Source organism: Curcuma longa, chromosome 17, assembly GCF_044706935.1.
Source record: "Curcuma longa cultivar G26 ecotype Majalengka, Jawa Barat chromosome 17, ITB_CL_G26_1.1, whole genome shotgun sequence".
Lineage (NCBI taxonomy): Eukaryota > Viridiplantae > Streptophyta > Magnoliopsida > Zingiberales > Zingiberaceae > Curcuma > Curcuma longa.
In genome coordinates this window covers 1,480,506-1,501,257 of record NC_133877.1, presented here as the reverse complement: position 1 = coordinate 1,501,257, position 20,752 = coordinate 1,480,506, and the positions used below count along the sequence as shown (strand labels likewise).

Genomic DNA, 20,752 nt, shown 5'->3' with positions numbered 1-20,752 from the left:
CATCTTTCTTTGTCGTCTCAGGATACTCGGTTATCGGCTGAACCGATTACACCCAAAAGTTATCAGTGGCATCCCGATATCTCAGTCTCCTGACTCTCTTGCCTCATCAACTATAATCTCTCAGCATATCTCATTAACCGATTAATGGTTATTCAGTCACCAATACATAGTCAATGAAACATTTGCCTAAATGATGTAAAAGATAATTTAATATGTAATTAATTTAAATATTATTATTGATAGTTTCTCAAATAGAATAAACTAGTGAAAATTTTTTCTTTAAAAATGCTTTTCTAATTTATATCTAAATTTTACTACGTGACCCTCTCATATGTCTAATGACCTCGCTTCAAACATGACGGCTTGACTAGCTTCATTATAGATGTTGACTTTATGACTAAGTGTGGCGTTGAGTTAAGAGGTGCAAAGATTTGACCGGAGAAACACGTCCATTGGTCAACGCAATTCACTTCTTTTCAAACTTTTTCTTTCCCCTTCGATCAAAGTTAGCTTCTTGCATCACACACCGATAGTGTAGGAGTTGGAGTTGATGATGCAGAGAAGGGTCAGCAGCTGCAAACTTTCTACTTTCCTTCTCCATCTCCTCCTCGCTGGTCTTAGCTCCCCCACCATTGAAGCCGGCAACTCCTTGATTCCAGAACAACCCCTTTACGACAATGGAACAACTTTGATCTCCTCCGGCGGCCGCTTCGAACTGGGCTTTTTCAGCCCTGCGGGCTCCGGCCGCCGCTACATCGGAATATGGTACCGCAACGATATCTCACAAACAGTTTTATGGGTCGCCAATCGTTCGAGCCCGATCGATGGTCGATCAGGACGCCTTTCGCTCTCCGGGGAAGGTACGCTATTCATCGCCAGTGATAACTCGACCATCATCTTGTACTCGTCAACCGTCAACACGCTCACGAACCCCGAGGCGACGCTCTTCGACGACGGGAACTTCGCCGTCAGGGAGGCGGGCAACGACGACCCCAACAGCTTTGCATGGCAAAGCTTCGACTATCCGACCGACACGCTCCTCCCCGGTATGAAGTTGGGCTGGGACCTCACCGCCGGACTCAACCGCCAACTAACATCATGGGCGAGCGCCGACGACCCGTCGCCAGGTAACTTCACCTTGGGCATCGACCTGCAAGGTGACCCCCAACTGTTCCTACGGTCTGGAACGCAGCAGGTTTGGCGAGGGGGGCCATGGAATGGCCTCCATTTTAGTGGTGCACCAGTTATGGATGATCCAAATCTTTCCAACGCAACGTTTGTGATGGACTCTGACCAAGTCATCTACTCATTCAACCTGCTCGATCCCTCGACCACCATCTCAGTGTTGGTGGTGAGCCAATCGGGCGCGTCTGCAACGTCTTGTTTGGGTCGGTGGCACAAGGCGTGGCTTATGTTACTTGTCCGCCCAAAGGATCCGTGCGACATGATGTCTGCCTGCGGCGCCAACGCCCTCTGCGATAGCATGTAATTCATTGGATGTGTACATGTCTAGCAGGTTTTTTAATGAATAACTTATTGGTTTGGAACCCAGGGAACACACCGTATGGTTGTTTCGAAGGTCTCCATGGAACTGTGGGAATGGAGCAGATGAGTTCCATCCAATTGCCGGTTCGAAGCTACCTGACACATCGACATCAGTGGTGGACAGAACTTTGAGCCTAAGCCAATGCAGGGAATCGTGCACGAGTAATTGCTACTGTACAGCCTTTGCAAGCGCCAACGTCGGTGAAAATGCGATCAGCGGATGCATAATGTGGATGGGTGACCTCACTGATATCAGATTGTACAACGATACTGGAGGAGGACAAGATTTGTATGTCAGGGTGGGGGTTTTTGACCTTCCAGGTATGTCGATCGTTTTTGCAAGCTAAAATTCTCAAAAGGATGCTCTTAAATTGTTTTTCGTTAACTGTATCGTCCCAACAGATGGGAGTTCAAATCAATCATCTGGACGGAGCTACTTAGCTGTGATGATTGCAGTCCCTGCTCTCGCCATTTTTCTTCTACTTTGCATCGCATACTATTTTTGCAGACGCAGAAGCAGGAAGAGAAGTATTATTGATTTTGTCTACCTTCTCATTGCTTCTTCAATGCCATGACAATCTTGTCATTTCGTTGCAGAGAACTGCGACGTTAAAGAAATAGAAGAAGAGGATCTGGACTTGCCTTTATTTGACTTGGACACAGTTTTAGCTGCGACAAACAATTTTGCAGCAGAGAATAAGCTCGGTCAAGGTGGATTTGGTCCAGTATACAAGGTATATATAACAGAGTCTCTATAAGAATGTAAACATAGAACACTGATAAAATTAACAATGTGAAACATGGTGATTTCAGGGAAAGTTGGATGATGAACGAGAGATAGCTGTAAAAAGACTATCCAATACATCCACACAAGGCATCACTGAGTTCAAAAATGAAGTAGTGATAATTGCTAAGCTACAACATCAAAATCTTGTTCGCCTTCTTGGTTGTTGCATTCAAGGAGGGGAGAGGATGTTAATCTACGAATATATGCTCAATGGAAGTTTAGATGCATTCTTGTTCGGTTAGTTGTTCTTTTCTAATCACACAATATAATTGCTTTAATTTATCATTATCGATAACAATGTGCTTATAATTAGATGAAGCAAAGCGAATGTTGTTGGATTGGAAAATGCGGTATAATATCATAGTCGGAATTGCTCGAGGCCTTCTCTATCTTCATCATGACTCAAGACTTAAAATCATTCATAGAGATTTGAAGACCAGTAATATCCTTCTTGACAAAGATAACATTCCTAAAATATCAGATTTTGGCTTGGCAAGAATATTTAAAGGTGATGAAATGGAAATAAATACAAGAAGAGTAGTTGGAACATAGTAAGTATTACTTTTATTTTGTAAGTAGTTTAAATCTAATATAAAAAATCTAATTTTGTTATGAATAATGCAGCGGATATATGTCTCCTGAATATGCAATGAATGGATTTTTCTCAATAAAGTCGGATGTATTTAGTTTCGGTGTGTTAATACTTGAGATTATCAGTGGCAAAAAGAACAGAGGAGCTTATCAATCAGACTATCTAAATCTTCTAGGACATGTAAGTTTGAAAATAATACCATTTACATTTAAATTTTATGATTATTAGTAACTACAACAATTGCAATTACAGATATGGAGCTTGTGGGAAGAAGGTAAAAGCTTGGAAATTGTTGATAAATCAATTGGCTCTTTCTCAGTAGTTGAGGTCATGAGATGTATAAAGATAGGTCTTTTATGTGTTCAAGAGCGACCACAAGATAGACCGACGATGCCATTGATACTTACAATGTTGAGCAGTGATGGTGCGATACAATAACCGAAACAACCTGGTTTCGTTGTTGCTTTAGACTCATCTAATTCTTCAATCGAAAATCAGTATCTGCCATCCATCAACAATGTATCCAACACAACATTAGAAGGTAGGTGAGATATGAAAAGTGGAATGTTGTGGTGAAATTCAAACAAATATTTTTCATAGAATTGTTTGTGGAATGTGATTTACTTATCTAACTATTCAAGAGAGTTGGTTGGGCATGAAGAACATCTATGGAAATAATATTATTCTTCATAATCTATCTGGAATAGATATCAGCAAAACAAGTCATGTGCTCACTTAACAAATTTCAGAGACTAGTACACTCAAAGGTGTTTTGGAAGACATTATTCTAATGTTGGAAAATACAATAAAAAGGGCGTAGAAATACAAATCACAGCTTACAAATAGACGTCTCATATAGAATTTAAAATATTTTAAATTTATAAATCTTTATATTAAAATTTATTAAATTAATTAACTTGATTTTAATTAAATTTCATAATATTTTAAAATCAAAAAGTAATCTTGGAAAAAAATATATTAATCTTCACAATTTTAAAAAATCTTAAACTGCCAGGTCTTATTTAGACAGATAATCAAGTTAGTAAAATAATTAAATATTTTTATAAAATTATATGTGTATATATATATTATTTTCTAAAAATATATTTATATCATTATTATTTTAAGAAAAAGATGCTCAAGCCAGGTCTGTTCCCTGGCCCACCCCGGTGGCATGATCCGTGATGGACCAATGAAATTCAATCCTTCACCGTCAAAAAAAAAAAAAAAAAAAAAGGTCAACACCGATATTAAAAAAAATAGCATGAAAATATAACATGCCCCTCATATCCATGTAGTAGGTCCCGATGCAATATAATGTATCATGTTGTATTTTTATATTACATTTTTCATGTAATCTATATATATATAAAAACAGAGTTGTCTGTCAACAAAATTTCCCGCCTAAACATCATTGCAATAAATAGACATATTTATTTATATGGAAACAAACTTACACAGCTATAATTGATTGATAATATAACTTTTCATCCATATTAATATCACATATCTTTAAATATATTTTAATCCATATTAAGCATAAACTGAGTTGTCTATCTAAAAATTTTTCGCCTAAACATCAGTTTAATAAATAGACATATTTATCTATATGGAAACAAACTTACACAGCTATAATTGATTGATAATACAACTTTTCATCCATATTAATACACATATCTTTAAATGCATTTTAATCCATATTAAGCATAAACTTTATTGCTCAAATTATTATTATTAAATGGTAAAATACAGATTCCTAAATATATTGAATAACTTTGATGGTAAAAAATATCACATATTATAAATGAGGATGAGGTTGCACACACTCTATAAATTAGGATTGCAATATATTCATTCACTCACTTTAGGCTGAAATAAAAAATGGCTCCTCTGTTTAGGCTGAAATATAAATTAGGATTGCAATATATATTGAAACTCTGATTAGTTCGTTGTTACGATCTACCTGCATATGGAAACAACGAAGATTTTTAGCTTGGAGTGTGTCTTTCATGATAAAGAGGTTGTGTATATATATATATATATATATATCTAATTACTGTTAGAAAATATAAATATTTACTCTTTCTATATATTTGTAGGGTGGACGCATACAAATATTTACTCTTTCTATTGCATGATGTGCATACCCCTGAATTCTTAAATGGAATAAGATGTTCTGAAGTACCAAATCACGAGTTAAACTTGAAGGTTGGAACTCCGGTTATGCTACTGCGGAACATAGATCATTCTCTTGGATTATGCAATGGCACTAGATTGATCGTGATGAGGCTTAGAAACCATGTTTTAGAAAGACAAATTCTTACTGGAAGTAATGTTGATCATAGAGTGATTATTCCAAGAATGTCATTGACTCCTTCTTATCTAAGACTTCCCTTTAAATTCCAATGAAGATAGTATCCTTTGATTGTATCATACGCAATGACAATCAACAAAAGTCAAGGTCAATTATTGTCTCATATAGGACTTATTTTAAAGAATCATGTTTTTAGTCATGGTCAGCTTTATGTCATTGTATCCAGAGTTACGAATCCCATGGGTCTAAAAATTTTGATATGTGATAGTGAAGCAAACAGAAAAATTCAACAATAGACGTTGTATTTAAGGAAGTTTTTCAAAATTTATAAATTTTTTCTAATTGTACCACCTATAACCAATTTAGTTTATTTATATTTTAATTATTTATTTAAACACTTATATTTACTAATTTTAATTGTTAATTATATAAAATGTTAATTATATAAAATAACATCCCGTGCATTACATAGGTGAAATACTAGTATATCATTAAAAAAAACTATCAACACCGAACTAACTGGGCCCACACCGTGCCTCGGCCGGCCGGCCGGCCGTCTTAACCTACCTCAAACATGACTGCTTGACTTGCTGGTTGACTTTTAATGTAAAACGAATGTCATGCGGTCAAAAGGTTTGACGGGAGAAACAACTCGATTGGTCCGCTGACATAACTAAATTGCAACGCAGTTCAGTTAGCTACTTTCGCAAACTTTTCTTTCCCTGCCCCTTTGATCAAAGCTAGCTTAGCTTCTTGCATCGCATTCCGATCACTCATCAGAATTCAGTCATACAGGAGTCGGAGTTGATGATGCAGATAAGGATCAGCAACTGCAGACCTCCCATTTTCCTTCTCCATCTCCTCCTCGCCGGTCTCGTCTCCCTCACCATGGAAGCGGCCGGCAACTCCTTGATTCCAGGCCAATCTCTTTACGACGATGGAACAACTTTGATCTCCTCCGGCGACCGCTCCGAACTGGGCTTTTCCACCGCTGCCGGCTCCGGCGGCCGCTACGTCGGCATGTGGTACCGGAACATCTCACAGACAGTTGTATGGGTCGCCAATCGTTCGAGCCCGATCGATGGTCGATCAGGACGCCCTTCGCTCTCTGGGGAAGGTATACACCGGCCCGTCACCACCATTAATAATAACTCGACCGTCATCTGGTACTCGTCGACTGTTGCAGGACTTACGGACCCCGAGGCGACACTCTTCAACTTATACGGGTTCCTCTCCGTCAGGGAGTCGGGCAACGACGACCCCAACAGCTTTGAATGGCAAAGCTTCGACTATCCGACCGACACGCTCCTCCCCTGTTTCGATTATCTAAATCTTCGCAACGCAACTTTAACATTTGCATACTCTGGCGAGAGTGCACCAGCAGTCGACCTCCGCGCCCTAGCCCCGGCTGTAAGACATATATTGATGCACATACCTGTGACTATATAAAACCATTAATAATATTCTGAAAAAATATTTTTCAATTGATAGGCGATTTTAGTGCTCATAAAAATTGTGTATCAGATTGGACAACACCAAATCAATCACATGGACGGAGTCACTTGGCTGTGATGATTGCGGTTCCTGCTCTACTGGCCATTTTTCTCCTAGTTTGCATTGCATGGGTTTGCAAACGTTGGAAGAGAAGTATCATTGGCACTAGATCTCATATATCTTCTCATTCTCATTGCTTCTTGAATGCCATGACTGTCTTGTCATTTCCTTGTAGAGAACTGCGTTGTTGTTAACGAAATAGAAGGAAAGGATTTGGACTTGCCTTTATTTGACTTGGACACAGTTTTAACTGCGACGAGCAATTTTGCAGCAGAGAACAAGCTCGGTCAAGGTGGATTTGGTCCAGTGTACAAGGTATACCAAGTCTCTGTAAGAATGTCAACATAGATAGAACACCAACAAAACAATGTAAAATTAATATATATATTTCAGGGGAAGTTGGTTGATGGACAAGAGATAGCTGTAAAAAGACTATCCGATACATCCACACAAGGCATCAATGAGTTCAAAAATGAAGCACTGATCATTCCTAAGCTGCACCATCAAAACCTCATTCGACTACTTGGTTGTTGCATTCAAGGGGAGGAGAGGATGTTGATCTACGAGTATATGTCCAACGGAAGTTTGGATTCCTTCTTATTCGGTTAGTTGATCTTTTCTAAAAATTTCTTAAATATGAACATGTTCTAAATTCAAGATATGTAATAATACAATGTGTTAATTTGTAATTAGATGAAGCAAAGCGTGTGCTGTTGGATTGGAAAACACGATACGACATTATAGTTGGAATTGCTCGAGGCCTTCTTTATCTCCATCATGACTCGAGATTAAATATCATTCATAGGGATATGAAGACTAGTAATATCCTTCTTGATAAAGACAACACTCCTAAAATATCAGATTTTGGCTTGGCAAGGATATTTAAAGGTGATGAAATGGAAATAAATACACAAAGAATTGCTGGAACATAGTAAGTATTATTTTATTTTGCAAGTAGATTAAACTCATTATAAAAATATCTAATATTATCATCAATAATGCAGCGGTTATATGTCTCCTGAATATGCTAGGAATGGATTGTTTTCAATAAAATCAGATGTGTTTAGTTTCGGTGTATTAATACTTGAAATTATCAGTGGCAAAAAGAACAGAGAAATTTATCGATCATGCTATCCATATTTTCTTGGGCATGTAAGTTTGAAAATCTTAATACCATTTACATTTGAGATTTGCACATATTTATACCTATACTAATTGCAATTATTGTAGATATGGAGCTTATGGAAAGAAGGCAAAAGCTTGCAAATTGTTGACGAATCAATTAGTCATTCTTTTACTTTTTCAATAACTAAGGTCATGCGGTGCATAAAGATAGGTCTTTTATGTGTTCAAGCGCGACCAAAAGATAGACCGACAATGTCTTTGGTAGTTGTAATGTTGACTAGCAACAGTGGTATGCCTGAACCTAGACAACCTGGATTTGTTGCTGCTACAGACTCATTTGATCCTTCAATCGAAGAGCAATATATGCTTTCCATCAACGATGTATCCAACACAACATTAGAAGGTCGGTGAGGCATGTAAAATGGAATGTTTATGTGGTTAATTTCAAATAGATGTTTGTGTTAGAGTTGTTAATTTGTCTAGTGTGATATATATATGTTCATATCTAAACATGTAAGAGAGTTGGTTGCCCATGATAATTTTATATATTTAAATTTAAAATTTAAATAAAAAATACAATATATTAATTTTGGACAAAACTACTGTTATATGTATGAGTTATATATTTAGATTCAAAGTCTGTGCAAAAATTAATTATATAATAATTTTAAATACTCGACTATTTTCCTTCTCTCACGTTCTTTCTTGTGAGTTTGATATCGCACAGAGATTCTCATCTTTAATATGATTAGTCCTTAGTTAAAGTGATATCGGATAGAATAGGAATTATTACGAAAAAGTAAGATTAGTTATATATCTCATTGCATTATATAGCATATCCATTTTAATGCATTAGTCAATGAAACATTTGCCTAAATGATGTAAAAGATAATTTAATATGTAATTAATTTAAATATTATAATTGATAGTTTCTTATAGAATAAACTAGTGAAACTTTTTTCTTTAAAAATGCATGCTTTTCTAATTTATATCTAACTTTTACTACGTGACCCTACTCATAATTGTCTAAATCCCGTATAATGTTGGCTTCAACACACATCAAAGCATATTAAATTAATTAATTCAAACATAATTGCAAATTACTATTAATTAAAGATTAATTTTCAAGCACTAATTAACCATAGAAGAGCAATTAATAATCAGACGCCTCTTGCGAATCTGGTTGTAGTTCTCGATCGACTGGAGCGGCTGCAGCTGGAGTTGCTCCCTGAAACGCTTGATGAACGCCTCCGCCACCTCGTTGATGTCCTCCTCCTCCTCCTTCTCCTCCGCCTTCACTGCTGCAGCCGGCGCCCGTCGTCGCCGCAGCCGTGGTCGACCAGTACTGTCTCCTCCTCCACGTACCACAATAGCATCGCCAGCTTCTGCAGTGCCGCCGCCGTCGGTGAGTACTACGACCGGCGAAGACGAAGTTTTCTTCTCGGTAGCCATCTGATTTTTGATCGATATATCAAACAATTGAAAGGCCTGAAGCATCGACGATGGATTCCGATGTGCTGTAGTTTTATATATAGCGAGGTCGATCGCCGAAAGCGATGAGTTGGAGATGCGTGTAAAGGTCGCGTGGATGGCTGCTTTAGTTTCGGCACGAGCAACGGAGTTCACCCGGTCGGTGATTGGAGGCGAGGCGTGGGTCTGCTCCATCGTCGCTGTCATCCAGAAAGGAGGATTCCAGTCGGAAGGGCGGCGTTTACCAGGAAGGAAGCTTGTGGCCGGAGGAAGGGATCGGAATTGGTGGCCGTGAATCGCAAGCTATGACGCCGAAGACATGCACAAAAATCTTAAAAGTTAGTAAAATAACTAAATATTTTTATAAAATTATATATATATATATATATATATATTATTTTCTAAAAATATATTTATATCATTGTTTAATTATATATTTAGATTTTTTTAATAATATTATTAGCATTATTATTTTAAGAAAAAGAGGCTCAAGCCAAGCCTGTTTCCTGGCCGACCTAACATCATGGGCCCGGTGGCATGACCCGTGATGGACCAATGAAATTCAATCCTTCACCGTGGGCCCGCACCGTGCCTCGGCCGGCCGTCTTGACATGCCTACCTCAAACATGACGTTGACGGCTTGACTTACTCAAGTGGAGCGTTATGTCCTGAGGTCAAAAGGTTTGACGGGAGAAACAACTCGATTGGTCCGCTGACATAACTAAATTGCAACGCAGTTCGCTACTTTCGCAAACTTTTCTTGCCCGGCCCCTTCGATCAAAGCTAGCTTAGCTTCTTACATCACATTCCGATCACTCATCAGAATTCAGTCATACAGGAGTCGGAGTTGATGATGCAGAGAAGGGTCAGCAGCTGCAAACTTTCTACTTTCCTTCTCCATCTCCTCCTCGCTGGTCTTAGCTCCCCCACCATCGAAGCCGGCAACTCCTTGATTCCAGAACAACCCCTCTACGACAATGGAACAACTTTGATCTCCTCCGGCGGCCGCTTCGAACTCGGCTTTTTCAGCCCTGCCGGCTCCGGCCGCCGCTACATCGGAATATGGTACCGCAACATCTCACAAACAGTTGTGTGGGTCGCCAACCGTTTGCGCCCGATCGATGGTCGATCAGGACGCCTTTCGCTCTCCGGGGAAGGTACGCTATCCATCGCCAGTGATAACTCGACCATCATCTGGTCCTCGTCAACCGTCAACACGCTCACGAACCCCGAGGCGACGCTCTTCGACGACGGGAACTTCGCCGTCAGGGAGGCGGGCAACGACGACCCCAACAGCTTTGCATGGCAAAGCTTCGACTATCCGACCGACACGCTCCTCCCCGGTATGAAGTTGGGCTGGGACCTCACCGCCGGACTCAACCGCCAACTAACATCATGGGCGAGCGCCGACGACCCGTCGCCAGGTAACTACACCTTGGGCATCGACCTGCAAGGTGACCCCCAACTGTTCCTACGGTCTGGAACGCAGCAGGTTTGGCGAGGGGGGCCATGGAATGGCCTCCATTTTAGTGGTGCACCAATATGGATGATCCAAATCTTTCCAACGCAACGTTTGTGATGGACTCTGACCAAGTCATCTACTCATTCAACCTGCTCGATCCCTCGACCACCATCTCAGTGTTGGTGGTGAGCCAATCGGGCGGTGTCTTGCAACGTCGTGTTTGGGTCGGTGGCTCAAGGATGTGGGATGTTACCTGGTACGCGCCAAAGGATCCGTGCGACGTGATGTCTGCCTGCGGTGTCAATGCTGTCTGCGATCCCAATGCTCAACAGATGTGTAAATGTCTAGCAGGCTTTCTTGTAAATAACTCATTGGGTTGGAACCCAGGGGATAGTCCGTATGGTTGTTCGAGAAGGTCTCCATTGGATTGTAGGAATGGGACAGATGGGTTTTTTCCAATCGCCCGTACGAAGCTACCGGACACATCAAGATCAGTGGTGGAAAGCAGATTGAGCCTGAGCCGAGTGCCGGGAATTATGCTTGAGTAATTGCTCTTGCACAGCCTTTGCAAGCTCCGACCTCGCTGAAAGCCAGAGCAGATGCATAATGTGGATGGGTGACACCACTGATATCAAATTGTACAACAACAATACTGGAGGAGGACAAGATTTGTATGTCAGGGTGGGGGTTTTTGACCTTACAGGTATGTCGATCGTTTTTGCAAGCTAAAATTCTCAAAAGGATGCTCTTAAATTGTTTTTCGTTAACTGTATCGTCCCAACAGATGGGAGTTCAAATCCAACAGATGGGAGTTCAAATCAATCATCTGGACGGAGTTACTTAGCTGTGATGATTGCAGTCCCTGCTCTCGCCATTTTTCTCCTACTTTGCATCGCATACTATTTTTGCAGACGCAGAAGCAGGAAGAGAAGTATTATTGATATTGTCTACCTTCTCATTGCTTCTTCAATGCCATGACAATCTTGTCATTTCGTTGCAGAGAACTGCGACGTTAAAGAAATAGAAGAAGAGGATCTGGACTTGCCTTTGTTTGACTTGGACACAGTTTTAGCTGCGACAAACAATTTTGCAGCAGAGAATAAGCTCGGTCAAGGTGGATTTGGTCCGGTGTACAAGGTATAATAACAGAGTCTCTATAAGAATGTAAACATAGAACACTGATAAAACAATTAAATTAATGTGAGATATGGTGATTTCAGGGAAAGTTGGGTGATGAACGAGAGATAGCTGTAAAAAGACTATCCAATACATCCACACAAGGCATCACTGAGTTCAAAAATGAAGTAGTGATAATTGCTAAGCTACAACATCAAAATCTTGTTCGCCTTCTTGGTTGTTGCATTCAAGGAGGGGAGAGGATGTTAATCTACGAATATATGCTCAATGGAAGTTTAGATGCATTCTTGTTCGGTTAGTTGTTCTTTTCTAATCACACAATATATATAATTGCTTTAATTTATCATTATCGATAACAATGTGTTTATAATTAGATGAAGCAAAGCGAACGTTGTTGGATTGGAAAATGCGGTATAATATCATAGTCGGAATTGCTCGAGGCCTTCTTTATCTCCATCATGACTCAAGACTCAAAATCATTCATAGAGATTTGAAGACTAGTAATATCCTTCTTGACGAAGATAACATTCCTAAAATATCAGATTTTGGCTTGGCAAGGATATTTAAAGGTGATGAAATGGAAATAAATACAAGAAGAGTGGTTGGAACATAGTAAGTATATTGTATTATGTAAGTGATTTAAATTCATTATTAAAAAATCTAATTTTGTCATGAATAATGCAGCGGATATATGTCTCCTGAATATGCAATGAATGGATTTTTCTCAATAAAGTCGGATGTATTTAGTTTCGGTGTGTTGATACTTGAGATTGTCAGTGGCAAAAAGAACAGAGGAGCTTATCAATCAGACTATCTAAATCTTCTAGGACATGTAAGTTTGAAAATAATACCATTTACATTTAAATTTTATGATTATTAGTAACTACAACAATTGCAATTACAGATATGGAGCTTGTGGGAAGAAGGTAAAAGCTTGGAAATTGTTGATAAATCAATTGGCTCTTTCTCAGTAGTTGAGGTCATGAGATGTATAAAGATAGGTCTTTTATGTGTTCAAGAGCGACCACAAGATAGACCGACGATGCCATTGGTACTTACAATGTTGAGTAGTGATGGTGCGATACCAGAACCGAAACAACCTGGTTTCGTTGTTGCTTTAGACTCATCTAATTCTTCAATCGGAAAGCAGTATCTGCCATCCATCAACAATGTATCCAACACAACATTAGAAGGTAGGTGAGATATGAAAAGTGGAATGTTGTGGTAAAATTCAAACAGATATTTTTCTTAGAATTGTTTGTGGAATGTGATTTACTTATCTAACTATTCAGGAGAGTTGGTTGGGCATGAAGAACATCTATGGAAATAAAATATTATTCTTAATTTTTATTGTAACATTCTCTGTTTTTCTTTCTTCTCTATGCCTCTATTCCACAGCAGTATGATAATGATGTTATTACACATAATCTATCTGGAATAGATATCAGCCAAACAAGTCAGATGCTCACTTAACAAATTTCAGAGACTAGTACACTACAAAGGTGTTTTGGAAGACATCATTCTAGTGTTGGAAAATACAACAAAAAAGGCGTAGAAATACAAATCACAGCTCACAAACAGACGTCTCATATAGAAACATGGCTCCTTGAGAAAGCTTTAACACAGCATCCGTGCCACAGATTCAATCAGCTAATAATTTATGCATGTCAGCACGGAACTATAGAGCAGATCATAAGCAACCTTTGCCGGTAGCAATACTTTACTGCCGATGAGCCTGAAGGATCACAATCAGTTCTGATGTCTTTCAGTATCGGCGCGAGACGCACCTATGCGGATCCAAACTCTGAAAACCACTTCTCATGGCGTTCTATATCAGCACTGGAAACACTCCTCTGGACTTTGGCTAGTGCTTCTTCAAAGTCGCACATGGCCACGGGGTCCTTTGAGATCTCCTCTTTTGCCATGTTCTTGATCTCATCCCTTGTTTTACCAGCAATTTTGCGCCTCATGCCATTCAATGATGCATCACGACAAACGTTTGTGAGATCATCTCCACTGTATCCGTCGGTTCGACGGGCTACCTCGTCTATATCTACATCTGCAGCTACCTATCATAGTAGTTGAACAAAAATAATGTATAAGCAAGCATAGTAATCATTGCTAATAATGATCTAATATGTTCACTATATGAAAATCATGTATCCCGACATCTACATGAAATGCCATAGCTTATAGCATCATCAAGAATGCAAACTCAGCTTTTTAACTTGCAAATATGCTTTGTTCAACACCAGCACGTGTAGCATATTTCTTGAACTGACACATACACCCTGAAAATTTAAATTTCTCGAGAGAATCTTTTTACCCTAGATATTGCACACTGACCCGACAACTCTATGCAACACTCTAGATTGCCTCTCATCCTCCCATCTGTCCACCCCCAACTCCTTTGTGTATAAATCATTGTCAACAAGTTCAGATCCTTGCATTCTCTCTACTTGATTCCTCAAAGTAGAAATCATTGCTGACAACCTCTTGGCTCCCAACTCTACGCAATGATCAGTGACAGTCTTCCATAGAGCTCAAATGGAGGTACAAATTTCATAGCCAACCAAAGTAATTGGGATAAACACAGCTTGGCGATGATCATATCTGAATAAATGCAATGAACAGTATGACAAAAAACAATTGTTGTGGCTTGGTAATGATTGTATTTCCATTTGATGCACCCAATACACAGAAAACACTAATATTTTATAAATGAAACTAACAAGCCTAATAAGGTCAAACCCAATCAACTAATACTTTGACAAGGAGAACAATTAGTTTTTGCACAAGTATGGAGAATAGAGTGAATTCAGACTGAGAGAAATAAGTTACCAGAAATATGATACGAGATGGAATCCCATACCTCAACTGTTCTAAGATTTATCTTTATAAGCTCTTTTCGACTTTCAAAGTTAGGAAGAGGTATATAAATCCTCTTTTCCAGCCGCCTCCTGCAATGAATCAATGTGAGAAATGTAACATATAAGAGAAGGTGACTAGGTAATAAGGTTGGTGATACATTAAATGCTAGTGAACTATGCCAAAATGAAGTTACATGGCATAATCATGGGTGCTAATCATGCATCTCACCTTAGTGCCTCATCTATGTCCCAAGGAAAATTGGTAGCTGCCAAGACCATCACAATTTTCCTTTGACCATCTTCACCGGTAGAGCTATTGTTGACTCCATCAATCTGAACTAGAAGTTCTGACTTCACTCTCCTAGATGATTCATGCTCACCTGAAGCTCTAGTCAAACAAATTTTTAAAAAAATCAATTGGCATCAATAGAATTTAGATAAACCAAGAGAAAATATGATCAGGGTTACATACGTCAAACAAATTTCAAAATACATCACATAATTGCAAAAGGAGGAAAGTGAACAAATTTCTCTTTTCTCTCACCAGTCACCGTACTTAAAAAGGAAATTATTATCTATAGACTAATGCACCATATCAAGAAACTCAAATAACCAATTACAACATAAGCATGTATCTACTATATTACTTGTCTCTCGTTCCTAACTTGCACAAGCATTGCATTTCTATACCCGTTTTAAAAGTTACCATAAATATCATAAAATCATTCAAAAAGCAAATAGAATGTCCTAAAATTCAATGAAATTGATAGTAGCAACAATATTATACACACATACCCTCGAGAATTGCAAAGAGAGTCAATTTCATCAATAAATATTGTACTTGGAGCATAGGCTCTTGCAAGCTCAAACAAGCAGCGCACCATCCTTTCACTCTCTCCACGCCACTTTGAAGCCAGTGTAGCAGAAGAAACATTGAAGAATGTTGTACCACATTCTGTAGCTACAGCCTTTGCTAAAAGAGTCTTTCCAGTACCAGGTGGGCCAAACATTAGAACTCCCTTCCATGGCCGTCGAATTCCCTAGTCGAATAAAAATTGAGATGATCTCACATATGCACATTGTGATAGAAAACAGTTGAACTTTGCTGCTGATAAAAAGATCATCATTGTATAATGCAGATGCCAAAATATCTCAAGCCATAATACAAATTCACAATCAGATTCTTCCAGGCCCAACTATATAAATCCAGTTTTCATTGAGATAAAATTGGTCTAATATTTCCAGAATAGCATTAGCAGAAAATGGAGGTGAACACCCTTTTGTCTGTAAAGCTATGATGGTGTCAAAATGTGATTGTTGAGATCTAATGAACATATATATTCAATGTGAGGTCAGTCACAAACTCAGAATATTGGATGAATTAGGGAATCCTTCCTGTTCTTTATATGATTCTATATTACTTCAAAACTGTGATAATTGTTCTTTATGAACACCTACTATAGCATGCGTGAGAAGCTCATGTGATGAAGGTTTACTTGTATAGGATTTACATTGTGCTTATTAAATACTGTTGTGTTATGATAATTTATTGTTGATATTTAAAAGCTTTTATGGGCATGTATATTGTTGATTACGAGATGCATATCTGAGTTATGATAATGTGAATTGCAAATATACATGCAAATATGAATTATGAGAATCAAGTAACAATAGATATAAACAGCATGACTTATAGACACATCCAACCAACTTGTATTATGGGTGTCATTCATCTTAAAATAAACTGTCAAATTACATAGTGTTCTATAGTCCACTTGCTTGAGAGAGCATGAGTTCCACTTAGAGTGATGGGTGAAACATATGGTTCCATTCGTTGATTGGATCATGCATAGATATCTCATAATAGCATTAGATCTCTTGTTAAACTTTTGCAATTAGGATTTTTTTTCTGCAAAATCAAACTCCTTAGGATATAGGATACCATTTTTTTAGGTGTCACTGTAACATGAGATGGTAGTACCTGGAAGTACTCAGGCATCCATAGAGGAAGAACTACAGCTTCCTCTAGGAGTCTTTTGGCTTCACTTAGTCCTGCAACATCATCCCATCTTACCCCAGGAGTAGTTTCTAAGACATCCCTTTCAAGCATTGCAGCTAAGTCAGCATCAGGACCTTCGTATTGCCCCTTTTTCTGTTTTCCCTCTTCTGCATCACCATTCTGAAATACTAATGATAATCAATGACCTAAACAATGATTAATTAAAAAATAGTGAAATAAGAACAAAATAATAATGAGAGAAAAACGTAAATATAAATATAAAATGCTGATGGTGCAAATTTTACTTCTTGTGAAGCATAATCCCTTACTGAAAATAAAAAAGGTCGAGGTAAGGGTAGACATCACTGAACCAAAATATATAACATGAGAATTGAGAGGGCGGAGAGCCCTCAACCTTCATGTTTTTTTCTACAGAATTAAAAGAACTCAATTGCATGTTAGTGGCTGTTTGAATATTGAGTACCTGTGGAAGTACTATGACTCACCTTGCTCAAGTGTTAACAGTACCTAAGATAAGATTGCTACATGTCCGAATAAAATCCATTTACTTAGCCTTTAGTGTGAACATCCAATATAGGTGTGGATCTAAGTATCTAACATGGTTAAAAGCTTTGCACGTGATCCATATTGGTTTTTGTTGTAGACTTGGGTTGTCAGTGCAAAGTTTTGATGTTCAACAAGGATCTAGAGGGGATAAATGAAGAGTCCAAGTACCCCGAAAATTAACTAAAATTATACTACTTATTACACAGGTGTGGTTTAGGAGAACTTGAATGAATCTTGTAAGATGGGAAAAAAATCCAAAATATGTATGTCATGCATTGCTAACACACAACATGCTGGAATCACAACTGATAATCTATCAAGACACTTGTTCACTATAATTTGTACAGTGAATTTCCTGATGGGTCCTATTAATCTCTGCAAAATCTAAGCCAAAGTTCAGTTTTAATCAGAAGGGCTTCAATGCTTTTCCATAAAAGATTCTAGTAGCCATTTGATCATTTTGGTGGAGGAACTAAAAAGTAATTGATAATCAAAAATAAATCCACAATCAATTTTTTTAAAAATGATCATATCATCATTTTAAAAAAGGAATTTATGTCATATTGATGAAATGCATTAACTATATACACATGGCAAGCTAAGAGGAAAGTGTGGCAATATTAGCATCTTTCTTATTTACCATGTACAGATAACGGAAATAATAATAACAATAATTCTGACAGCAACTTCATTAGAAGGTTGCTACCAACAAAGAAACCAATACTAAGAGGATAACAGAAATTACCTGAGAATCAACCTTACTAGAGCTTGATTTTCCCTTCTTCCCAGCAGCAGCTGATGACCTTGCATTTGAACTACTTTTACTTGCACTGGAGTTAGCTGCCCTTCCAATTGTTCCTGTCTTAGAAGAACCACGTGCCCATTTAGCATCTTGGTTGGAATTCCTTGTGCCAGGCCGAACAGTTCTTGATGGTCTTCTACTCTGGTTGTCTTGGCTGGGTGGTCGCCAAACATCAGGATCATCAGAGGCACCTGACGATGCCGGATACTCATCCAATGGTTGGAAAACAAATGAGGATTTAGCTGATATTGGGGGTGAAGAGGACCTCCTTGTCCCTGGAATTTCTTTAAAAGCCCTTAATTCAGCTTCCAATTGTTTCACAATATCTACTTCCTCAGAAATAGCTTTCTTACAACTCATCCATTTTGCACGAATTTCAGTATCATCCAGAGTGCTCATATGCCTGTAGGAAAATACAACAATGACTTAACTTGCATCCAAGTGCTAAAATTAATCCGGAGGATAGAAAATGTATTCTTTACTTTTCCCACCACAGCCTCCTCAAAATAAACCTAAATTTTTTAACATCTTTCGTAGAAGTGTTTTACAGTATTGCTAATCCAATAAGACATAAAACGAGCGACTAATGAAACGTTGTGATTTGTCCAATGCATGCCTTAACACATATTCAAAAAACATATTTCAGAGGAAAGGTTATGTTGGGACCTAAATTTTCTGTCTTCCTCTAACTGTCCCATTCTAAATTGATAGAGACAGGTCCTACTTACACAAAATTTTATCTGCCTATCTTAAACATTATGTTGTAAAAGGTAGCAAAGTATGGTTTGTGAACACGCACGGAGTAAAAGTTCATCTTATCAATATGGAGATGCAAGGTCTAGGTAATATGATTAGTAGGTTTAATGGACTGGGTAAAAGACATGATGTATACGCAAAGTTCAATAATTTCCATAATATCCATTGTTATTTAGGTTGACTAATTCAAATGTGCATAAAAAAATTTTATAAACTTGAATGCTGAAGGTTTATTAATCCATTTTTTTCAGTTTCTTAGCAAATAAACAGACATTGAAGGCTAGTATTCAATGGTAGAAGCCCTTATTGAGTTTGAATAGCCGCATTTGAAGAGCTACCCCCACTTGTAAATGTGTCAGGAGTATTAAGTCTCATTAGAATAGATGCCAAATAATAAATGAAAATCTAGAAATATATCTTCTGATTCCAAATTACTTTCCCATCCCATTTCTGTCTATGATCCTCATTCCATAGGGATGTAGCTTACTGTGCTATCAATGCAAAATTAACTGGCAATGCGTTTACAAAATTTAGTAGATGTTCATAAAATCCCTGAATTTGTTCTAACAGTTTCAACCTTTGTTAATCTTTTATCATCTGAAATATACAATACTTAAAACTTAAAATAGATAATATAGCACCAATTAGGAACCATGGATTCCATTATCTAGTATTTGAGAACGTTGGAGTTTCAGCAACAAACTTGGGCACCCACAAACATGGACTAGGCATTTTAAAAATTCATATCAAACAGCAACATCTTGTTGCTTGATAAATTCATTCAGACAAGAAAACATTTCAGTCGCAAAAGAAACAAGAGGTTGCATCCACATTAGGCAAATAAGAAAAATTCCTAGATTTCATAAACTCAACGCGACGGTGGATTAATTCCACAAAACATACACCGTAGAGTCAAAATCCAGCGTGGTAAAAAGGCAATCTACTAGATCGCGAAGCGAGGCTCGGTTGGGAGGAAAAGAAGAGCACTTACTTGTTGATCTGAGCGATGGCGCCGTCGAAGAAGATGATGGAGGTGTCGTAGAGACCCTCGAGCGCGTACTCCCGCGCGAGCTTGATGTGATCTTGAAGGCCCGTTAGGGTAGCAGCCATTGCCAGATCACGAGATCCCAATTTTGGTCGAGACGAACAATTCGGCGAGGAGATGCAGTTCCACCTGTAGAAGTCAGAACAGACGCCGACCACCACTTGTTTCCCTTTTCTTTTAGAAAATATAAAAATAATAAAACAATATTCTCTAATTTTTTTATTAAAAATCATAAAATGCTTATTTTATTTTTTAAAAAAATATGCTACTATTTTTATTTATTTTAATTTCTATTATTTTTAAAAATTCGAGCACAGGCACGAGGCACGATTCGATCGGATTCAAACTTGCGCCGAGAGACTAGAGTCCGGGACGACCGATCTAGAAATTAAAATTTAAATGGATTTGAATTTAATATAATAAATTATATATTATAATAATATATATATATATATGATAAATATTATTATATTTTTCTTTTTCGACCATCTCAATTAATTTGAGATAGAAAAATAGATAAAATAAAAATTGCTCTCGTTAAAAAGGAAGGCTATAGGAATGCCTTTCTATATAAAAAAGTCAGCAAATGGAAGATAATAAAAAAAAATAGAAAGATCTAATAAATTTTTTTAAAATTTTTTTAATATATTTTAAATCAATTTAATTTAATTCATTTATAATTTAATTAAATTAAATTTAAATTAATTTCGATTTGAACTAATATATT

At 37.8% G+C, this 20,752-nt stretch overlaps 1 protein-coding gene and 1 pseudogene across 1 annotated transcript; one reads left to right on the top strand and one right to left on the bottom strand.

Annotated features, from left to right (window-relative positions):
* The first annotated feature begins 550 nt into the window (after window positions 1-550).
* Window positions 551-13,300, top strand: LOC141811466 (uncharacterized; annotated as a pseudogene).
* Window positions 13,301-13,426: 126 nt separating this feature from the next.
* LOC141811843 (katanin p60 ATPase-containing subunit A1) lies at window positions 13,427-20,169 on the bottom strand. Its single transcript, XM_074699907.1, has 7 exons — window positions 19,972-20,169; window positions 18,168-18,627; window positions 16,838-17,035; window positions 15,652-15,896; window positions 15,086-15,244; window positions 14,859-14,946; window positions 13,427-14,055 (listed from the first exon to the last, which is right to left on the bottom strand). The coding sequence occupies exons 1-7, from the start codon at window positions 20,088-20,090 to the stop codon at window positions 13,774-13,776; spliced, it is 1,551 nt and encodes a 516-aa protein (XP_074556008.1). The 5' UTR covers window positions 20,091-20,169; the 3' UTR covers window positions 13,427-13,773.
* Window positions 20,170-20,752: the final 583 nt, after the last annotated feature.